This window comes from Pongo abelii, chromosome 3, assembly GCF_028885655.2.
Source record: "Pongo abelii isolate AG06213 chromosome 3, NHGRI_mPonAbe1-v2.0_pri, whole genome shotgun sequence".
NCBI classification, from domain to species: Eukaryota; Metazoa; Chordata; class Mammalia; order Primates; family Hominidae; genus Pongo; species Pongo abelii.
Genome location: NC_071988.2, coordinates 65,787,353 through 65,808,903, shown reverse-complemented (window position 1 = coordinate 65,808,903; position 21,551 = coordinate 65,787,353). Strand labels below are relative to the sequence as shown.

Below are 21,551 nucleotides of genomic sequence, written 5' to 3'. Positions count from 1 at the left end.
TCTTGTTTTGAAGCAATTTTATGAGATTTTGGAGTGGGGCTCACTTTAGAGGACATGTGATGAAGAGCAGGGTGAAGAGATTGTCCATACAGTGAGGCAGCAGGAATGAAGGAGGGCACAATAGTGGCTTAGGGCAGGTTGTCAGAGCCCACGAGTATGAAGAGGGTGTCCACAGGGGAGACAATGGCAGCCCAGAGCATGGTGTCAGAGCCAGAACCAGGTGAGGAGGGCATTTGTGCATGGGGGTGGGAGAGTCTCGCAGGGGTTGTTGGAACCCAAGGGGATGGAAAGGGCATCCACGTGGAAGGTGGTGGAAGTGAGGATCCAGGGAAGGGGATCAGAACCTGAGCAAGGTAAGGATGGTGTCCATACGACAACCCAAGTGGAATGAAGAGGACATCTCGAAGGGATGGGGAGACTGGAGGAGAGGGGAGAATGCAGCAGCAGCCCTGCATGGGTTGTCAGAACCAAAGCAGGTGACAAAAGGTATCCAGGTGGAGGTTAAGTGACAACAACATCCCAGGATGCAGTGTAGGACGCTGAGCCGGGTGGTGAGGGCAGCTAAAGAAGGCAGTAGCAATGGTAGTGACTCGGCATAAAGTGTCAGAGCCTGCAGAATGAGGAGGGTATCAGCGCTATAGGAGCCACAGTGTGGGCTTAGTGTGGGGTGCTGGAGCCCGAGAGGCATGAGGAGGGCCTCTATGAAGAAGGCAGAGGCAGGGGCAGCACAGGGTGAGATGTCAGAGCTCAATTGAGGTAGAAGAGCATCCCTATGGGGAGGTTTCCACAAGGGTGCCTCTGTATGAAATGAGAGAGAACATCCGTGTGGGCTTGGCCATGGCCTGGAGCAGGAAGGGAGAGCCCAGGTGAGGTGAGGAGGCATCCACACCACAGGGCAGCAACTTTAATGGAAGATTAGTTACACACAGTGGGGATGATAAAGTAATTAAATATGTCGAGGATAATGGGAGACAAGTTCCTCACTGCCAGAGAAGGGAGGTACAATTATGGAAAAGGGGAAAACTAGAATGAACCCTGTGCTATTAGACTAGAGCTATGATATTAGACCAAGTGCAGTGGCTCATGCCTGTAATCCCAACATTTTGGTAGGCCAAGGCGGGAGGATCACTTGAGTCCAGGAGTTTGAGACCAGCCTGGGCAATACAGAAAGATCCTATTTCTACAAAAAATAAAAAATAAAAATGAGCCAGGAGTGCTGGTGCATTCCCCTAGTCCCAGCTACTCAGGAGGCTGAGGTAGGAGGATCATTTGAGCCCAGGATGTCAAGCCTACACTGAGTGGTGATCATGCCATTGCACTCAATCTGGGTGATAGAGTGAGACCCCGTTTCAAAAAAATTTAAAAAAGAACTATGAAAGTAATATGAGCTCATAGTTTTTAATGAAGACGGAGATAAAGACAGTGATAGAGATAGAAATATGTTTTAAAATGGTATAATTGGTAAATTCACAATCATTGTGAGTAATTTAAAATCACCTCTGACAGAAGATAAATCAAAGCTATAAAGAATTGAAGAAATTATAGTTTTGAATCACTTATTACTTATATTATTATAATTATAAATATCAACAACAAAGCAATAGATCCAGGTTATTTTTTGGAGTATTTTACTTTTAAGCAACTGATAATTCCTTTTTTAAATAAATAGAGAATAGAAAAACTAAAACTCACCCTAACTGACTTTACTAAACTATTATAATGTAATCTTTTTTTGGAAAACCAGACCATGGCAGAACAATAAAGAAAAAATACAGGCCAGGTGCAGTGGCTCATGCCTGTAATCCCAACACTGGGAGGCCAAGGCGGGCAGATCACTTGAGGTCAGAAGTTCGAGACCGGCATGGCCCACATGGCGAAACCCTATCTCTATAAAAAAATACAAAAATTAGCTGGGCGTGGTGGCACACACCTGTAATTCCAGCTATTCGGGAGGCTGACATGGGAAAATCACTTGAATTCAGGAGGTGGAGGTTGCAGTGAACTGAGATCACGCCACTGCACTCCAGCCTGGGTGACAGAGCAAGACCTGTCTCAAAAAAAGAAAGAAAAAATCCTAATTTCACCTATGAGCATAAATGCAAATTTCTATGGAAAATATTAGTAAACTAAATCCAGCAATTTGTATGTGTGTGTGTGCATATATTTACATGTGTATGAGTGTATGTGTGTGTGGGAACAAGTTGAATTTGTCCCAAGAATGCAATGAAGATTATTTAGCATTAAAAAAGTTATAAACCCAATTCACCATATTAACAGATTAAGGGAGAAAAACTAATCATTTTAAAAAATAATAATCTGCATTAAACAAAATGCAACACTAATGCATCACTAAAAAAAAAAAAAAAATAGCAAACTAGGATTAGGAAGAAACTTCCTTAGTCTGATTAAAAACAAAACAAAACCTCAGCGAACATAATACTTAATGGTAACATTTGGGAACATTTTCCTTAAAGTCAGGAATAAGATGAAGATGCCTGTTAGCATGACTCTTACTGAAAAAGGGCCTAGTATGCCTGGTCAATGCACTATGAAAGACACTTGGTATCAAGTGTGGAAACGAAGAAACAAAACTGACTTTATTCACAGATAATATTCTTGCCCACACAAAAGACCCAGGACAATCAATGAATAACAACCAGAAAGGTGTTGGATCCATGATCACTATTCACGAGTCAAGATATTCCTACATGCCAACAATAAACAACTAGAAAACTGAATTTTAAAAATTGAATTCATAATGGCATTAAAATCCTTAAAATACCCATGAATAAAAGCATAAAACTGAACATATCGATTTAAAAACACTGATGGATAAACTGACAACTAGAACAAACTAAAAACTGGGGGGAAAAAAAAACTTTTATTTGGGATCTTAGTATATTACATATTAACGGGAAAAAGATGAGTGTATTTTGGCTCCAAATAACAGAAAACCAATCACCATAAACAACAAAAATTATCATCTCACAAAACAAGATATTTTGAGGTAAGGCTCATAGCCATCATTAAGGATTCAGAAAGTTTTTTTTTCTTTTTGCCTTGCTAGAAAAAATACATAATGAAGAAATAAGCTCCTTTTTCTGCCTCTTGATATATGTTTGTGACACTTTAGTCATTCTGGGATAATGAAGGCAGCTCACTGACATCCTGAAGAGGACACAGCTTTGAGCCTTACCTGCTTCAATGTTTTTGGCAATATCTGGTAAACTCAACAATATATAACAGAAGACATATTCCAGGGTATTCACTGCATAACTTTTCCTAATCTCACATACATACGCACATACAACAGACACATACACACATTCAACAGACACACACGCACACACACACACAGCACAAATGCAACAGCCTAACTAAACATCAGTATAGATTGCATAAATAAATTGTATATTTATGATGTGGTTTAAAGGAATGAGCTAGATCTACATACACCACTTTATTTATTTATTTATTTATTTATTTATTTTTGAGATGGAGTCTCCCTCTGTCACCCAGGCTGAAGTGCAGTGGCACAGCCTCAGCTCACTGCAACCTCTGCCTCCCAGGTTCAAGAAATTCTCCTGCCTCAGCCTCCCGAGTAGCTGGGACTACAGAGGACCGCCACCACACCCAGCTAATTTTTATATTTTCAGTAGAGACAAGATTTTGCCATGTTGGCCAGGCTGGTCTCGAACTCCTAACCTCAAGTGATCCACCCACCTCGGCCTCCCAAACTGCTGGGATTACAGGCATAAGCCACCGCACCCAGCCCATCACTTTGGATTATCTTAAAAATAGAACCTTGAGACTTCATGTCTAAAACATCAAAAGCAATGGCAACAAAAGCCAAAATTGACAAATGGGATCTCATTAAACTAAAGAGCTTCTGCACAGCAAAAGAAACTACCATCAGAGTGAACAGGCAACCTACAGAATGGGAGAACATTTTTCCAATCTACTCATCTGACAAAGGGCTAATATCCAGAATCTACAATGAACTCCAACAAATTTACAAGGAAAAAACAAACAACCCTATCAAAAAGTGGGCGAAGGATATGAACAGACACTTCTCAAAAGAAGACATTTATGCAGCCAAAAGACACATGAAAAAATGCTCATCACCACTGGCCATCAGAGAATGCAAATCAAAACCACAATGAGATACCATCTCACACCAGTTAGAATGGCAATCATTAAAAAGTCAGGAAACAACAAGTGCTGGAGAGGATGTAGAGAAAAAGGAACACTTTTACACTGTTGGTGGGACTGTAAACTAGTTCAACCATTGTGGAAGTCAGTGTGGCGATTCCTCAGGGATCTAGAACTAGAAATACCATTTGACCCAGCCATCCCATTACTGGGTATATACCCAAAGGACTATAAATCATGCTGCTATAAAGACACATGCACATGTATGTTTACTGCAGCACTATTCACAATAGCAAAGACTTGGAACCAACCCAAATGTCCAATAATGATAGACTGGATTAAGAAAATATGGCACATATACACCATGGAATACTATGCAGCCATAAAAAAGGATGAGCTCATGTCCTTTGTAAGGACATAGATGAAGCTGGAAACCATCATTCTCAGCAAACTATCGCAAGGACAAAAAACCAAACACCGCATGTTCTCACTCATAGGTGGGAATTGAACAATGAGAATACATGGACACAGGAAGGGGAACATCACATACCAGGGCCTGTTGTGGGGTGAGGGGAAAGAGAGAGGGATAGCATTAGGAGATATACCTAATGTTAAATGACGCGAGTTAATGGGTGCAGCACACCAACGTGGCACATGTATACATATGTAACAAACCTGCACGTTGTGCACATGTACCCTAAAACTTAAAGTATAATAATAAAAAAAAAATAGAAACTTTAGAGAAAAAAGCAAGCTATTTAGGGATATTTATAGTATAATATCACTTATGTAAAATTAAAATCCATAACATAAATGCTCTATATTATTTATGAAAAAGTAAACATTTAATAAAAATATAAAAACAATGAATTGACCATGTAATTATCTCTAGGGAAAGAAAAAGGAAAATCAGAGTAGAGATGGTTATATAGTATCAAAAATGCTTCATCTTTCTCTCTAGTTTTATTTCTTTAATGAAAAAGGATCCATGATAAATATGAAAATAATGATAAATCATATTGAATCTATGCAGAAAGTTTACAGATACTTGTCATTTTATGTACATTTATGCTTCACAATCCTCTATCCTTTTTTAAAGTACTGTATAATTTTTAAAAATACTTCATAATTTTAAAAAATACATACTACATATTTTTTTAAAAGTTTTCCATGAAAATATTTCATCAGTCATGAAAAGTTCCTATCCCACATACAAATACCTGTATAAACACTACAAATGGAAATCACTTCCTTCATTTTTTACTAAACACCATTTTAAGACACATGCTATATGTTGCTTAAGGACTAGAAACTAGATAATGTCAGAAGAAATGTAAATAGCGGTAATATGTTACAGAGAGAGTAGCAAGGATCAAATAAAGATGCCATGAAGAGCAAGAAAGGTCTAAATGGCATAAAATTGAAAGAGGTGTCCAGAGGTTAGTCCAATGCTCAAAAAACATCCTTGGTATTAAATAAGAAGTCAAAGATGTTACTGTCAAATTTTTTTTTAAACAGGTGTGAAAAAAGTTTCTACTTGAATTTTAACTAGGGGGCACTTAGAGAATATGAAGCAGGGCACATGTCAACAATATGATTTATTACTAAGGCTATAATAAATGTCAAGGTTTTTCTCTGGAAGTCAAAACGTTAATTATTAAGATCCCACGAGGTTCCCATAGTAACATACCTGAAGAAGGAGCCTTTCAAAAGCCAGAAAGTTGTCCCACTTGGCAGTCTGTGGGTGTTTCAACGTTTGAGCTGTGGCCAGCCCAAGCTGGAGGAGGCCACAATGATTCATTAGAGCTTTGAGGTTGTTCTTGAAGAGCTGAATATAGGACATGAGCTGTCCCGGTGTGACTCTCCCTGGAAAAACGTAAGAATTTATCAGTGTACCCACTTCTGGGAATAGTACAAATAATGAGAAGGATTCCATTAATAATATCACTGTCTTGTATTTGGGCAGAACTTCAGAGCTGACTGCAAGCTTTCCTAAGCTCTTGTGATTCTTACAACTATATAGTGACAAGAGCAAAATTGGTACTATTATTAATACTTGCATTTTGCAAGTAAGGAAACAAGGATGCTAATTAAGGAATCTGGCCAAGGTCATGTTGCCAGTAGAATTCATTTTACCATTATGTAATACTCTGTAAATAAGTTTTCAAACAAAGTCACACAAATAAATATTTGTTGAGCTCAACTTGGAGTACCTCTTTATGACATATGACATAACAATCTAAGAGGGAAAAAGGTAAGATTTCTAATTGTGTGTGTATGTACATAAAAGAAGACGAGAAATAGGTTATTTCTCATCTACAACTTTACCATTGATATCAGTGAGTTCATGACAATATTCATGAGATAAAAGCAGTTACATGGAACAAAAATGTATCAAGAACTACAGTGGCAAAACCACTGGAAGAGGAGGTATCAGAAGAAAGTGTTGGTGTGGGGAACAGCACATTTGCTACAATGGTCACCTACATTTAGAACAAGAGAGCCTACCTCATAAAAGGATAGAGACTGTACAAACACATGTACATCTACAAACACACAAACTGTCGAGGATTCACTCCTTCAGAGCCCCTAACTCCAAGTTTTGCCAATAGCTGTCTTTCCACTGAGTCTCCTCCCACTCTCCAGTCTGTGAAATTTCATTCCTGCCATTCCTCCATGCTATGTGCAAAGCTCCTGGACATCAGATTCTCCCCACCAGGCAAAAAGGCAATGGGGCCAAACACAGATGTAAGCCAAGTAATTCATTCCTATATGTTTCACCCATGTCATGTCTGTGGGTTGTTCTTTGATACTGAAATCCAAGTTTATTTGCTTGTTATATCTAGGTTTTTAAATATTTAGCAATGAAACCACCTGCATTTATTTAGCAATTTACACAGTGCTTACACAAACACACCCGTTACTGATTCTCATGGCAACTCCTTGAGGTAGCAAACGAGGCTTGTGCTGCATCTATTAGCCCTGCCTGACGTGCTAAGAAAGTAATGTCTTACCCAATGCTAAATGGCAGGTATCACTTAATAAATGGTTTTTGCTAAAAGTAAAGACCTTGCCACATGAAACTCAAAAGCCTACAACATATCTTTCTATCTTTTCATTAATTTTTTTGAAGAGATAAAGAATGTTTAAGTTCTTCATTACCAGTTTATCAGGGTAAGCATTTAAAGAAAAAGAACAGCAGGAGTAAGTAGGAGGGTGAGTCTCATGAGTTTCTTTGGTCCCTTGGTAAAGCATGGGTTTGCTCCTGATTCTCAAAGCAGCAAGCTAACAATTTGCTTGCTCAAGTACTCATAGAAAAAAACCTCATTAATACTTTGTTTCTTTATCAGGTTTATTAAGGTATTTTCTACATACAGTAAAATTCAGCCTTTTCTAGTATAGAGTTCTATGAATTTTGACAAATGGATATGGTTGAATAACCACTGTCACAGTCAAAATACAGAACATTCCCATCATTCCAAACAGCTCCCCTTCTTGGTAGTCCATTCACTTTCCCCAGTTCAGCCCTGTTGGTTGACGAACCCTTATCTGTGTTTATCTGATTTCCATCTCACAGCTTTGTCTTTCTAGAGCATCATATAAATGGAATCACATAGTATGTAGCCATTTGAGTCTGGCTTCTTTCACTGAACCATAATGTATTTGAGATTCATTCACGTTGCTGCTTGTATTAGTAGTTTGCTCTTTTTTCTTGCTGAGTGATATTTCATTATGTGGATGTATCATAGTTTATTTAGCCATTTATTTATCTATTCACTAGTTAATGAGTATTTGTGTTACTTTCAATTTTTTAGAAATTGTGAATAAAGCCTTCGCAAACATCCGTGTACAGGTCTTTATGTGTGTGTGTGTATACATATGTTTCATTTTCCTTTAGGCAAATTTCTAGGAGCAGGTTTCTAGGTCAGATGTTAAGTACATGCTTACCTTTAATTTTTTTTTAGTTTTTAAGCTTTATTTTATCACTCTTACCAAATATATCAGAAAGCATATCAACAGTGCATCTTATGTTAAGTTTACAACAAAATTGAACAATGTAATTGTGTTTGATGAAAAAGTTTTATAGCAAAAAAGCGTACAATACAGTCCATTGAAATGCAGGGTTCATGCTTTTTAGGTACGTTAAAAAGTGGAAAATAAAAGACCTCTGCTACTCAGCAACAGAAAACAAGTTTAAAAGACTTGAGTGGAAATCAGACACTTAGGGGTTTGTGAAAAAAACTTCTTGGTACTGACCCACATATACATTCATAGTTCCATTTAGTTATTTTTTTTAATTTTTATTTTAGGTTCAGAGGTACATGTACTGGTTTGTTATATAGGTAAACTCATGTCATGGGGATTTGTGGTACAGAATGTTTTGTCACTCAGGTACTATGCCTAGTACCCAATAGTTATTTTTTCTGATCCTCTCCTTCCTCCTACCCTCCACCCTCAAGTAAGCTCCAATATCAGCTGTTCCCCTCTTAGTGTCCATGTGTCCCCATCATTTAGCTCTCACTTATAAGTGAGAACATGCAGTATTTAGTTTAAGCACATGTTTAATTTTATAAGAAATTGGCAAACTGATTTCCAAGGTGGGCTGTACCACCAGCAACATATGAGAGTTTTAGTTGCCTTACAACTTCACCAACACTTGGTTTTGTCAGCTATTTTTATTTTAGCCATTCTAACAGATGTGTAGCAGTATCTCATTTGGTTTGAAATTTCATTTTCCTAATGACTAATGTTAACCACCTTTTCATGTGTGTCTTTTGCCATCCTGTATCTGTTTTGGTGAAGTATCTGGTCAAATCTTTTGCTCGTTTTTTAATTAGGTTGTGTTCTTATTACTGAGTTGTGAGTGTCATTCACTTTTATTGATTCACTGATTCAACATATATTTCTGTAACAGGCACTATTCCTGTTTCTAGGAATAAACCTGTGAACAAATCCAGACAAAAATCCCTATGTTTGTAGCCAACAAATAAAGAAAACTCCTTGATGATCTCCTAATTAATTCAGCCTCTTACGTGTCATTCTCTCTAAAGGGATGGGGACCTTTTGTGCAAATGATTGACATTTTTAAGAAATGATATTCTCTGACACCTATTACATTAAATATGTAAGAACAAATTTTCACACAAAATGGTTTCAAAACTTAAGATTGACATGAGCTCCATTTATTTATATAAACACTGTACTGCAGGTGATGGCAGTGTGGCTCCTAAACACATAGAACTTAGTCTATCAAGACAAACATTCATTTAATGATCATACAAATAATTACTTAATCATGATAGTGATAAGTACTGCCAAAGAAAAATACAAAATGTCTTGAAGGTGTGAAAGGCTCTACATGATATGAAAACTGCCTACCTCTCCAACCCCATCTCCTCAACTGAAAAAAGAGGAATTAAATAGATTCAAAATATATACAATTCATGTATTCTATAACTATGTTTTAGAGAGACTCCAGGAAATGGGAATCACCAGAGGAAGCCATCAGAGGATCTGCTCAGATTTCTATTGTAATAACCGTATGTTCATTTTAAAGATAAAAGTGTCTTTGATTAAAAAACACAGTCCAGGCTCGGCACAGTGACTCACGCCTGTAATCCCAGCACTTTGGGAGGCCAAGATGGGCAGACCATGAGGTCAGGAGATCGAGACCATCCTGGCTAACATGGTGAAACCCCGTCCCTACTAAAAATACAAAAAAATTAGTTGGGCTTGGTGGTGGGCGCCTGTAGTCCCAGCTACTCGGGAGGCTGAGGCAGGAGAATGGCATGAACCCAGGAGGTGGAGCTTGCAGTGAGCCAGGATCCGGCCACTGCACTCTAGCCCAGAGACAGAATGAGACTCCGTCTCAAAAAAAAAAAAAAAAAAAACAGTCCTTGCCAGGCACAGTGGCTCACGCCTGTAACCCCAGCACTTTTGGAGGCTGAGGTGGGTGGATCACTTGAGGTCCAGAGTTGGAGACCAGCCTGACCAACATGGTGAAACCCTGTCTCTATTAAAAATTCAAAAATTAGCCGGGAGTGGTGGTGGGCGCCTGTAGTCCCAGCTACTCAGGAGGCTGAGGCAGGAGAATCACTTGAACCTGGGAGGTGGAGGTTGCAGTGAGCCGAGATTGCACCACTGCATTCCAGCCTGGGAGGCAGAGCGAGACTCAATCTTAAAAAAAAAGAAAAAAGAAAGAAATAGAAAAATTAGCTGGGCATGGTAGTGCTCACCTATAGTCCCAGCGACTCAGGCGGCTGAGGCAGGAGAATCACTTGAACCTGGGAAGTGACCGAGATCATGCCACTGCACTCCAGCCTGGGCGACAGAGTGAGACTCCATCTCAAAAAAAAAAAAAAAAAAAAAAGTCAAATTTTTTATCCAATCAGCATTTCCTAGCTGAGACCCAGACTCAGCTACCATATTTATGTAACGTCACCTTCTCATATAAGGCATATGATCTAAAGGAACAAATGGGTATATCTCCTAACAGAAAATATCAACACCACACTACCTTGCGTTCCTTGTGGATTTAGTAGTTATTCACCTTTTCTACTCTGTTCTATTCCCCTTTGTATGTCGTTTCTTACACACTCATGCCACTAATCCTTCGTTAGGTATAAATCATGACAGCAGATTTTTTTTTCCTAAAAATCCCTAAGAGGCTAACTGGAATTTAAGTAAAAAAGTAATTCACACAGATACTCTAAAAAAAAAAAAGGCCAGTGACATTTTTAAAATTTTTAAATTTAACCATAACCTTACCGAAAACAAATGGAAATCAACTAATTGACCATCAAAACTGCTGCAGTAAGACTAACCACTGAAGTAAAATTTCTTAGTTTATACAAACTAAAACAGCAAGCTACTAGACAAGTGTTGAAAAAGTAACGGACAGAACATTTATTCATACTTCACCTTACAAAAACAAGCAAACAAACAAAACCCTTGACAGACAGATTTACATGATTATTTTAAAATGTCAACCCCCCAGGCTTTATAGCACATTTTAAAAGCCATAAAACAAAGGTTATTTCATATTAAGACTGCATAAATATATAGCAACTTTTTAAAATGTGATTTTCAGTTAGGCTTTATTTTTCTTTCTTCTTATTTTTTTTTCTTTGTAGAGACAAGGTCTTGTTATGTTGCCCAGGTTGGTATCAAACTCCTGGCCTCAAGCAATCCTCCCACCTCCCAAAGTACTGGGATTACAGGTGTGGGCCACCATACCTGGCCCTTATTTCACTTTTAAGAAAGAGAAACAGGCTTCTGGTTTCAATTTAGCTAATAGAAAAACACAAAACTTCATCAAACATCAAATCTATACATTTTCAAAACTGTTATTAAAATATAAATTTATCTCTCGGGTAAAAGGTACAGATTTAGAAAACAAAAGGATTTAATATTATGCCAATATTTTTTGTGATTCTTATGATATTGAATTCAACTGAATTCCAATGCATTAAGAAGCTGTATTAGTCCGTTCTCACACTGTTATATAAAGAAATACCCGAGACTGGGCAATTTAAAAAGGAAAGAGGTTTAATGGCCTCACAGTTCTGCATGACTGAGGAGGGCTCAGGAAACTTACAATCATGGCAGAAGGGGAAGCAAACATGTCCATCTTCACAAGGTGGGAGGAGAGAGAAAAATGAGTAGCAAAGAGGCAACAGCCCCTTATAAAACCATCATATCTTGTGAGAACTCACTATCGCCAGTACAGCATCACGGAAACTGCCCCCATGATACAATTACCTCCACCTGGTCTCTCCCTGGGAATTATGGGGATTATAATTCAACATGAGATTTGGGTGGGGACACAAAGCCTAACCACATCAGAAGCTATTCTTCCAATTACTGCATATACTTGACAAATTATAGCTTTCTCAATCTGTTTTCTGGCTGGTAAAATATACTTAAAATATTTACACATGTATAATTCTTTATTGGCACTTTTAAAGACTATTCTATCATAATCACTCTGTCAGATTTGATTTAATGGCAAAACTGTTATGATGGGAAGGAGCAACCATCATAAGAAATTTTGTCTAGAGGCCAGGCACAGTGGCTCACGCCTGTAATCCCAGCACTTTGGGAGGCTGAGGCAGGCAGATCACTTGAGGCCAGGAGTTTGAGACAAGCCTGGCCAACATGGCGAAACCTCATCTCTACTGAAAGTACAAAAATTAGCCAGGCATAGTATCATATGCCTGTAATCCTAGCTACTCAGGAGGCTGTGGCACGAGAATTGCCTGAGCCCAGGAGACAGCGGTTGCAGTGAGCCGAGATTGCCCCATTGCACTCCAGCCTGAGCAACAGAGGGAAACTCTGAAAAAAAAAAAAAAGAAAGAAAGAAATTTTGTCTAGAATAGCATACTTAGCAAATAAAAAATTGTAAAACCCTTGATATAAGAAACAGTCATATCATCATTGCATGTTTTTTATTCATTCAATTCTGCAAAGATGAATGAAAATCCAGTGTGTAGAATTTGAATAAACAGACATGTATGTTTTAAGACTTGCATTCTTAGAAATCTAAAGTCAGCATTTCATTTTTCTCCTTTTCAATCATTTTCTAATATAATAAAGGCAATGTATATTAGAATATTTAAATATAATATATTCTGCTAAAACTCTGGTTTATTAGTTCATACACAACTGGCAAACAGGAATTATGTCAATATTATTCAAAAGTCACATCTGTTCATTTGAGATTTTTTCCCCATTATTTTAACATTTTGTGCTACCAAAGACAGCAGCTAAACACAAAGTAAATGAGCACAACTGAACACATCAAGCTACAAGAGGAATTGAGTACCCTGTGAAGCACCCATTCATCCTTGCTTTTCCTCTTGGCTCTGCTGGCCGTGCGCCCTGTTTTGGAAGTGCTTCCTGTTTGATTCGACCTGATCTCCATTGCATTTTGCTTTTGACTTCCTAACTAAACAACCTCAACTCGTCTTATACCTTCCAATGAGCTACTGTAAACTCTTTTGCTCACATAAAGTTCTATATATGCTGTAACACTGATTTATAGAAATTTAGCATGTCTTTTTAGCCGTGCTAATATTTTTATCAAGAGTTTTAATGTTTTTGTAAGTGCTCCAATTATAAGGTTGCATAGATTTTTGAATGGGCTCCTGCTGATACCATGAGCCCTGATTCCCAGTATGTGATGCAAAACCCAGGTTTTTCAGAAATGCATATACATCATAGCAGAAAAAATACCCATAACTGATATATAGACGGGGGTGGCAACTTTACTAAGATTAAACTATTGGTTAGTAAACAGTACCATGAAAGAAATCCTCAAATGTTAATTCAACAGTTGACACAAGAGAAACAGAATCTTCAGTATGCCAGATGGCTTATGAGTTTCGTAAATAATATGCAAAAGACTCAAGAGGCTACCCTGAGCACATATGTTTATATTGGCTCCTCAGGAGATGCATCAGAATGATAAAAAGTAATAAAAAGGGGTAGAAATGCACTCAAGAAGATCACCGAAATAGTCTATAAGCAGACAAAAGATTTCAATACATTTTCCCCTCACCTGTTGGTTATCTCTGGAACTTGCATTATATATTTTAGCTTTCTTTTTTGTTCTGCAACTAAGCAATATCTTATAGCTGTCCATGTTCTTAGTAGAGGATATTAAGTCCCTTGCCCTTCTCTTTATTTCTTCTTTCCCTCTTTCGTCTTTTAAATCATCAGTATTTGTATTTTTACCTGGTCAAGATTGATAGCATTTCTATTTTATTCCATAACCATAGTAAATTATGGTATTACTAAACTATTTTGTGCTTTTTCTGTAGTTTGATTCTAAAAGTTCAAAATCAGTAAATAGTGTTTACAACATCATAAACTGTATAACAATTCTATTCTCCTGTACTTTGAAGATTCACAGTGATTGTGTCTCATTTAGAGCTTTTTCAAACTTTTATTGTAGGTTCAGGGGTAGAGGTGCAGGTTTGTTATGAGGTTAATTCTTTCTACTTGCTTCTCAGTAAGCCTATTTAATTTGAATACAATTTTCTTCTGTCTTTTGGGAAAGTTTCACATTCTTTCATGCTAATTGCTCTCTGTCTTTTGAAACTACTAATAGTTCATGGGCCTTCTAGATTGCTTCTGTATGTCTGTATTTTCTCTGATCTTCTACACCTCTTTCTATATTCTCTTCTCTCTCCTTTGTTCCTACATTTTAGGAGATTTTCTTAATTTATCTTTAAACTATTGTCTGAAGTTTTTGGCTAAATATTTTATTTTCACAATGATATCTTTAATATCCGAGGGCCCTTTTTAAAACAGCTTTATTGAGATATAACTTACATACTATAAAATTCCCCCCTTAAAGTATACATTCAGTGGTTTTTGGTATATTCACAGAGTTGTACAACCATCAGTGTGGTATAATTTCAACACATTTTTATTAGCCTAAAAAGAAACCCCATACCCAAATAAAAAAGATTTTATGTATCTATACATAATAGAATTTCAGCTGAACAAAATTTCCAGCTAAAAGACATAACTGTACTTAGCTATACCAGCAAATGAAAAAAAAAACCAACAGAAATGATAATATTCAAGTATATTCAGCAATAATTGAACTCTGTTTTTTAATATAGTAAAACTATCATCATGTGTGGTTTTTTAAACTTAATGAAGTATAAATTTCTAGACAGTGAAACAGTGATGGATGAGTACTAATTTATGGAGGAAAGCAAACAATACAAATCAACTCCCACCTCAGTAAGAGGGTTTGCTTGGAATATGTGAAAAGTCTCTGAGCACAGAAGGAGCTAACGGCCCATGAGCGACTCCAGCCTCAGAAGCCTCAGGGATAATAGAGGTGGATAGTGAGGAGTATAACCTACATAAAGCACATGAATCTTAAATATATGGTTCAAATAATTTTTACATATGTATATATCCATGTACTCACCAACCAGAGCAAGGTATAAAATACGTCAAGCACTTTAGAAGACTCCCTTGTATACTTACCCAGTCGATAGTCTCCTCCTAAAGGTAAACACAACAGACCATTTTTTGTCTAGTTTTAAACTTAATATAAATGGAATCCTACATATGTATTTTTTCTTGTCTGGCTTATTTTGTTCCAAAATCTCATTTTTTGTTGTTTCTGTGTTTTACTGCTCTATATGACCCTAACAGTTTCTTTATCAATTCTACTGTTAAAACATATTTAGGTTTTATCGTCTGGGGCCATCATAAATACTGATGCTATGAACATTCTAAGACACGCCTTTCAGTGGACATAATCATTTGTTTCTATTGGATATATACACAGGTTTGGAACTATTGGATGGATGAGTACTAGTTTTACTTGATACTGTCAGTTTTCCATGGTTGTACCAATACCCTCACACATTTTACATTTGTTTTTTGTTTTCCATTTTTAAGGCAGAGTCTCAGTGTGTAACCCAGGCTGGAGTGCAATGGTGCAATCTCAGCTCACTGCAACCTCTGCCTCCCAGGTTCAAGTGATTCTCATGGCTCAGCCTCCTGAGAAGCTGGGATTACAGGCGCCCACCACCACACCTGGCTAATTTTTGTATTTTTTTTTTCTTTTAGTAGAGACAGGGTTTCACCATGTTGTCCAGTTACATTTGCTTTACCATAACTTAATATAATTTTAAAATATGAATGTAGGCCAGGTGCGGTGTCGCATACCTGTAATCCCAGCACTTTGGGAGGCCGAGGCGGGTGGATCACGAGGTCAGGAGATCGAGACCATCCTGGCTAACACAGTGAAACCCCGTCTCTACTAAAAATACAAAAAAATTAGCCAGGCGTGGTGGCGGGCGCCTGTAGTCCCAGCTACTCGGAAGGCTGAGGCAGGAGAATGGCGTGAACCTGGGAGGTGGAGCTTGCAGTGAGCCGAGATTGTGTCACTGCACTCCAGCCTGGGCGACAGAGCAAGACTCTGTCTCAAAAAAAAAAAAAAAAAAAAAGCATGTAATGAAGCATTACATGCATAATGTAATGTATGACTGATAAGTTTCTTTCATGGTATTTTATGCTGGGTAGCCAAAAGTCTAATGAGTAAAAAAAAAATCACAACAGAAACCACATTGCCACATACTATTAATATGCACCTTCATTTTTCTTATAGTTTGTTTATTTATCTACTTACTTTCTTACCTTATTATATAGAAAAAAGTTGGAAAGGCAAGACAACAATTTAAGAAAAAAGGTTACTTTGAAGAACAGGATGGAGGGGTCAGGGAAGTATACATTCATTTTTTATTTTATATATGTTGTCATTTGAATTTTCCATAAGCTTGTGCTAGTATAACTTTTGAAATATTGTCTAGGTTCTGACATAAAATAATATGTCTCATGAAGAATGGACAGATGTGTATTTTTCTCTGGGAAATTTGACTTTATTACTATCACTATTTGTACAATGCGTTCAACAGATAAATAAATAGAAGAGAAATAATAACTGCCTACTTCTTACCTCAATGGGGTTTAAACGAGAAAGAAATATGGTTAACATGCATATTTAAGTCAGCCATAAGAAAAAATTATCCTGCTCATAAAGACTATTAGATACTGAAACAATTTATTAAAGGGGGAAGTGGGATGAAATTATACATCTCCCATGGGGATTTGGAGGACTATATATACAGCCAACCATATAGCGAAAGTTGGATAAAGCCCAGCTGGGAATTGATGTCCATTTTTATAGCACCATAAATACTGAAGGTTTTCTGGGACATCCTTTAAGTAGTATAGGTTTCTTGTTACACAATTTTTTTAGCTCTACAGCATTACAAAGGTAGAATAAGAAACTAATGTGAAAAGAGCAATTTAATTACATGAATCAATTCAAATGGGTTTAAAATTCAGAAATCTGCTGAAAGATCTATTTCAAGGCTACCATGGAATAAAGTGTAACTGCTGCAGGATCCGGAGTCACGAACTGAAAATAAACAGCTCTCTCCGAAGTTATAGAAAACAGTGCAACATAAAACCATCAGAAACATTTATGGTTTAGCTTTCTTTGGAAATGCAGCCTTCTTGAGGCTAACTTAAACACTACCTCAACATTTATAAACTCAGCAGATAGCATGGCAGATAATAGGTAGATTACCTCTGTTATCCAGGGGCAAATTACCAGGCTGCCAGGGAAACCATTTCTTGGTGGATCCACTCTGACTTGGAAAGGAATTTCTGCTCTTAAGGGCGCCTCTAAATAAATTCCCACCTACAGTCATGGGCCTTCTCCCCATATCATTCTCTCAGGATTTAAAAACTGCTAGCCATATTATCATGTTGAGGATCCCTTATATTGAGAAAATTTAAGAAGACTGGTAAGAAAGATGGCTGACTAGAGTTACCTCATGTTCATCTCCCCAACAAAAAAGAACCAAAACAATAAAAAACAACTAAATTTCAAGCAGAATGACTAAAGGAGAGTGCTGAAGTACAGTACAGCAAGGGAGTGGTGGAAACCATGTGGGGCACAAAAACTCAGAGGATGGCACATAAAGAAACACCTTCCCATTCCCCTAGTCAGGATCTGCTCAGAACCAGAATGGACTTCTCCTTGAGGGGAAAGGGTAAGCTGGAGGCCTCCAGCAGCCCCCATCACCACTGCAGGTATCTGCAATCTTTGCTACCAGAGAACAATGCAGTCCTCACAGCCCAGTTAGGGAGTTGCCTAGAGTTCACATGGCTGTACTACTTCAGAAAAGGAACTCACCACCCACCACCTCCCCACAACCCCGTGGCCCAAGCTGCTTTGCACAGTACCATCTTGAAACTAGAGCCTCTGCTAGAGTGTATCCTTCTCTGGGGGAAGAGTAGCCACTGCATCCCATCATCCCTGAGGCTCTGCCATCATTGCACCACATTCACGTACACAGAAGCAGACTATTCCCTAGCCAAACCACTGAAGCTTGCACCCTGCTGAGGTAAAGCTCCCTAAGGGGCACTCCATCTCCTGGATCCCAGCTGCTGCTGTGTGGTGCCCCATTCCCAGGCTACTAAGAGCTTAGCCCAGGGGAATACCTGCACTCCTGGCACCTGAGCCAATCTGGTGCCTTGACCCCCAGAAATCTGAGCTTCAGCCTAGTGGAGCGGCCATGCACCCTGGTGCCTAAGCTGATGCAGCACCCAGCTCCTCAGGGACACAAAGCCCTAGCCCAGCAGAGTAGGTATATGTTCTAACCCTCAAGGACCTGAATCCAGACTTCAGAGAAACCACAGGGCCCCCCAGCATCCCAGCCTCTGGGACCTAGAACCCGGTCCCAGTAGAGCTGCACCCAGTAGAGCTCACTCCCCAAGGACCTGGAGCTCCTGCACAGCAGAGCAGCTATATACCCCATGCTCCCTAGTTGATAAAGGAAACCAGGGCCCTGGCCCAGCAGAGCAGCTATGCCTCCAGGCACCTGAGATAATGTGGTACCCTGTTCCAAGGGAAACAGAGCTTTGGCTGAGCTATGGCACCCCACTCTGGGCCAGTCACAGCACCCTGCCTCCCTGGATGTGGACTAGCCCTTTGGAGTCTGAGCTGCTGAGGTACCCTGCCTCTCTGGGAAGTTGAGTCATTGTTGCCCTGCTCCCTGCACCCTGAAACACAACTACAGTTGTGTACACCCATTCCTGGGCCCTTGGTGCTACTGCACTTGGCCTCACAGAGCCGATGTCACTACCATGTCCCAGCATCCCAGAGTCCAGAGTCACCACCATGTGGCATCCTCTCTCCTAGTGCCTGGTAAGTTACTGTGCCCTATTGGCTTTGGAATCCAAATTCCAGCTGTGCTCTGCTCCCCAGGGCCTGACCTTCTAGAACACCCCTTCTCCCCTGATGCCATGCCAGCTCTGTGCCCTGACCCCTAGGACCAGAGTCACAGACATAAACCTGTCCCCGGGTCTAAGCTACTGGGGAGTGCCTCAGACTCACAGTCCCCAACTTTGTGGGACAGTTTCATCTACCTGTGCTTCAGTTAGTGAACCTGTGCCCACATCACAGGTGTCACAGTAGTTCAGCAAAACACTGAGTTCTGAACCCCAGCTCCACAGCCACTCCAATCACCTGTGCCCTAGAACACAGAACCACTATCACTACCTGTGGACCATGTCAGACCTGGCACCAAGAAGGATACGCTCAGCTAAGTCTCCCAACTTTGGAGAAAAAGAGAACAGAAAAACCCTACCCTTACCACTTGGAACCCTAACCTACAGTGCCACCACTGTTGCCAAAAACTCCTGCAGCCTAGGCCACTGAGACACCTATAATCATCACTGACATTGATCACAGCTGAAGAAGCTACACAGAGAGTCTGTACCCACCCAGAACCAGAGTCAATGCACCCTGCACAAGTAACACCCTAAAACTCACCTGCAGGTGAAAGCCTTTCCCTACAAAAGCCACTCTATAAATTGGGAAGAGACAACCATTCTACCAGATACACAGACATCACCATAGTGACACAAAAACATTTAAAAAGCAAGTAAACATGACACCACCAAAGGAACACAATTGTTCTCCAATAATTGACTCCAAAAAAATGGAAATTTATGAATTGCCTAAAAAGAAATTCAAAATAATAATCTTAGAGAGACTTAGAAAGATAAAAGAGAATACAAATAGACAATTGAATTAAACCAGAAAATAATTCATGATCTGAATTAGAAATTCAACAAAGAGATAAAAATCATCAAAAAGGACCAAACAGAAATCTTGGAGCTGCAGAATTCAATGAATTAAAAAAATATAATTGGGCTGGGCAAGGTAGGTCATGCCTGTAATCCCACCACTTTGGGAGGCCAAGGCAGGAGGACTGCTTGAGCCCAGGAGTTCAAGGCCAGCCTGGGCAACACAGCAAGACCCTGTCTCTAAAATAATAATAACAAACTATAAAAAATTTAAAGAAATAATTGAGAGTTTCAACAGCAGACCAGATCAAACAAAAGAAAGAATCTGTGAACTTGAAGACAGTTCTTTTGAAATAAATCCATCAGAGGAAACAAAAGAAAAAATATTGAAAAAGAGCTTAGAAAGCCTGTGGGACTTATAGAGTAGCATTAACCATCTAAATATTCTCATTATGGTAATTCCAGAAGGATAAGGAATGGAGAAAAGCATAGAAGCTTATTTGATGAAATAATTACTGAAAACTTCTCAAGTCTTAGGAAAGATATGGACATCTAGATCCATGAAACTATAAAGTCCCCAAAAAGGTTCAATCTAAAAAGGACCTCAACAAGGCACACTACAAAAACAAAAACAATTGTAAAAGCAGCAAAAGAAAAAATCAAGTGACATACAAGGGAATCCCCATGAGATTACCAGCAAATTTCTAAACAGAAACCTTGCAGGCAAGGAGATAATGGGATGATATATTCAAAGTGCTGAAAAGAAAAAAATGAAAAACACAAAACAAAACCGTTAGCAAAGAATACTACACCCAGCAAAGCTTTCCTTCAGGAATGAAGGGGAAATAATATTTTCCCCAGATAAGCAAAAGCTGAGGGAATTCATCATTACTAAACCAGCCTCACAAGAAATGCTTAGGAAAGTTCTTCAGTTGGAACTGAAAGGATAATTACTCTCATAAAAACATATCAAAGTATAAAACTCACCGGTAGAGGTAAATAATTCAAATTCAGAATACACCATTACTATAATGGTGGTGTGTAAATATTTCAAATTTCTACTATGAAAGTTAAAAGTCAAAATATTCAAAAACAAAAATAGTTACACCAACTTGTTAAGAAATACACAATATTAAAAGACGCAAATTCTGACATCAAAAATATAATTGTGGGGGGTAGCGAGTAAAAGTCCAGACTACTTTTATGTGACCAAAGTTAAACTGTTATCAAGTTAAAACAAATGGTCTGGGGGGAGGAGCCAAGATGGCCAAATAGGAACAGCTCCGGTCTACAGCTCCCAGAGTGAGCAATGCAGAAAGACGGGTGATTTCTGCATTTCCATTTGAGGTACCAGGTTCATCTCATTAGGGAGTGCCAGACAGTGGGCGCAGGACAGTGGGTGCAGCGCACGATGCATGAGCCGAAGCAGGGCGAGGCATTGCCTCACTCGGGAAGCACAAGGGGTCAGGGAGTTCTCTTTCCTAGTCAAAGAAAGGGGTGACAGACGGTACCTGGAAAACTGTGTCATTCCTACCACAATACTGCGCTTTTCTGACGGGCTGAAAAAACGGCGCACCAGGAGGTTATATCCCGCACCTGGCTCGGAGGGTCCTACGCCCACGGAGTCTCACTGATTGCTGACACAGCAGTCTCAGTCTGAGATCAAACTGCAAGGTGGTAGCGAGGCTGGGGGAGGGGCGCCCACCATTGCCCAGGCTTGCTTAGGTAAACAAAGCAGCCTGGAAACTCCAACTGGGTGGAGCCCA

The 21,551-nt window shown here is 39.1% G+C and overlaps 1 protein-coding gene across 4 annotated transcripts in view; it reads right to left on the bottom strand.

The window, feature by feature from the left end:
• SCFD2 (sec1 family domain containing 2) overlaps nucleotides 1–21,551 on the bottom strand; it is a 500,604-nt gene that overhangs the window by 392,970 nt on the left and 86,083 nt on the right. For all 4 annotated transcript variants that reach the window (XM_063722535.1, XM_009239998.4, XM_054553177.2 and 1 more), the window contains 1 exon segment: nucleotides 5,843–6,018. In XM_063722535.1, the coding sequence (XP_063578605.1) occupies nucleotides 5,843–6,018 (176 nt within the window).